At 36.8% G+C, this 2,256-nt stretch overlaps 1 protein-coding gene across 1 annotated transcript in view; it reads right to left on the bottom strand.

Moving 5' to 3' along the window:
* LOC109537476 (E3 ubiquitin-protein ligase lubel) overlaps positions 1-2,256 on the bottom strand; it is a gene marked incomplete at its 5' end in the record, with an annotated part of 14,630 nt that overhangs the window by 9,882 nt on the left and 2,492 nt on the right. The window contains 5 exon segments of the mRNA XM_048665298.1: positions 262-469; positions 528-731; positions 788-847; positions 1,220-1,348; positions 1,861-2,043. Of these exon segments, the coding sequence (XP_048521255.1) occupies positions 262-469; positions 528-731; positions 788-847; positions 1,220-1,348; positions 1,861-2,043 (784 nt within the window).

Genomic DNA, 2,256 nt, shown 5'->3' with positions numbered 1-2,256 from the left:
CAGTTTCAGTAATTGAAAAATAAACGTACAGCTTAATAGCATGAAATAAACGTAACATCATGAGTTTGGTAAAAAGTGATTGCTGTTGAGAATAAAAAATGGAAAAATTTACTTGTGTAGGTAATAAATTTGTCTACATAACTTTACATAAACAGAAGTTAGTTGTTTGGCGGTTTATTAAAACGAACCTCAAGATGTTTTTTTTAATAAATAAAAATAAAATAAAAAGTTTTATTTTTTTTTAATTTTGTACATACGTACCTTCCCCCCGGAATTTTCGTAACGTAGCCCCTTCATTGCCCGCCTCATTTTCAATCCCTGTCGGTGGGCCCCAAATGCGCATTAAAAAAGGCTTAATTTGCATTTTGCTTAGTTCATTATAAGCGGCCTCTAAGTCACCGTGATTGGCTGTTAAAACCGTCACTATATCTTCTCTGGAAAAGTCGCCTTTGCTTGCCAGTTCCGCATACTTTTGAAAAAATAGTCGGATTATTTTGCTTATAGGCACAGCCTTTCTGGCTACTTACTTTCTGCTGTCGCTGTTCGACGCACTCTTGAACAGCAGGCCAAAGTTCGCCTTTGTGCTTTTGCATAGCGACTCTGGCCTCTTTTTCTGATACGGTCCCAACTATATTCATCGGCCCTTCTCGACCCATTTGAGTTGCAAGCGTCTGAACACTGGCTATCATTGCGTCCCAATGCTCTTTGAGCCATTGGATCGGGTTCATATCCTGCAATCCGGAGGATTTTAAACTTGTCCGAACACAAAAATTTAAAAAAGACTTACTTTGCAATGCAGTAAAGCCGCTTGTACTTCATCGACGTTGTAATTGTAATGTTCAGCTTCCTGGAATTTATAAGTGAGAATTTATGGTTGTTTGTAGATTGTTATTGTTCTTGCTTTGGATTTTGTTGCGTAAAACTTTTAAATCACTTTAATAAGATAATTGCGAGGAAAATGATTAGGAGGAAAATTGAGATTTTCTATTAGTCGTTGAACAAAAAAGGATGTGAAGTGGTGATAATAAAATGATTACATTTAATCCCAAAATATCACACAAAAACCCCTGTTAAAATGTACCGTTTTGTTATTTATTCAGATTTTCAGTGAATCCATGATGCAAAAGTCTTTGATACAAAGTTATGACCAAATMAARTCGGSCYTKTTTAGCGCAGCCGATARCACGGAATTTCAAAYGAAAAACTRAAATAAACTCACTCTTAGCAACCTGACCAATTCYATGCCTTGGGCCTTAAAAGATGTTTGCCGATCAAAGYTGGGATCGAAAAATTCTGGATGTAACGAAACACTGCGGTGACGGTGACTTAGAGGCTCCATTTGTTCCATCTGAAATAAAATGGAAACTTACWCTATTTGTATCGATTTTGCGGGCTTCTGGACGGGAKTTTCTCAGATTTTGTCCTGTTTTAACCCTTAATCAAAATAACTGGAGGAAMTTCGGGAGGCAAAGTTTCCGCTTTTCGCAACCATCACTAACTGTGGGTTTGATTAAGCCGTATTTGGGACACATTYGCATGCATAAATAGTTAAACTGTCGCACTGAGTCATTTAGTTTCTCAAAATAATTGGGAGCAACATGCGCTGAATGGAATGGAACAAAATGCAAAACTGTGCACTACATTTTTACTAGGGAAACTAGACTGCATGCTCATGATTATCTACTCTCTACTATCTACTATCTACTATCGGCACGCATATCTCTAAACTCAGCCAATCCACCATTCAAAGTTTTTCTTTGAGGTCATAAACGAGTTTTTATCGTTAAATTTGGACTAACATTTTCCTACAAATAGTCGACTCTAAACTAGAAAATTTAATATAGCAACTAGAAGCTTCACCCTGTAATAATCCAGTTCTTGCTGACTAGGTTTTTTGTGATACAAATCCGTTCTCCTCAAGTCCATTATGCTGCTTGATAATCTCGGATTCGTTTGCGGCTTCCTGGATCTGGGCATTTTTTCAAAATAGGGTTCTTCATAGTCGAATGGCATTGGACTGTGTTCTCTACTTCCGGGTAAACTCTACAACAAATAATCATCATTTGCTCTTATTAATTAATTATTTGCTTATGGGGATGGGAAAAAGTGGATTTTTAGATCACTCTGTAAGTAAGAGTTATAGACGAGCATTTTTAACAGCGTTTCGAGGTTTAAGGGCAAACACGAAAGGAATCGATTGAGCTCAAAAAACACGCATGTGAAATTTTGTCGATTTTTTGAAAAAATGAAAATTTT

The sequence above is a fragment of the Dendroctonus ponderosae genome, unplaced genomic scaffold (assembly GCF_020466585.1).
Source record: "Dendroctonus ponderosae isolate FM_Combo_2020 unplaced genomic scaffold, Dpon_F_20191213v2 Dpon_F_20191213_3, whole genome shotgun sequence".
Classification (NCBI taxonomy): domain Eukaryota; kingdom Metazoa; phylum Arthropoda; class Insecta; order Coleoptera; family Curculionidae; genus Dendroctonus; species Dendroctonus ponderosae.
The sequence above is the reverse complement of the archived record's forward strand: the minus strand, read 5'-3'. Positions and strand labels throughout refer to the sequence as shown.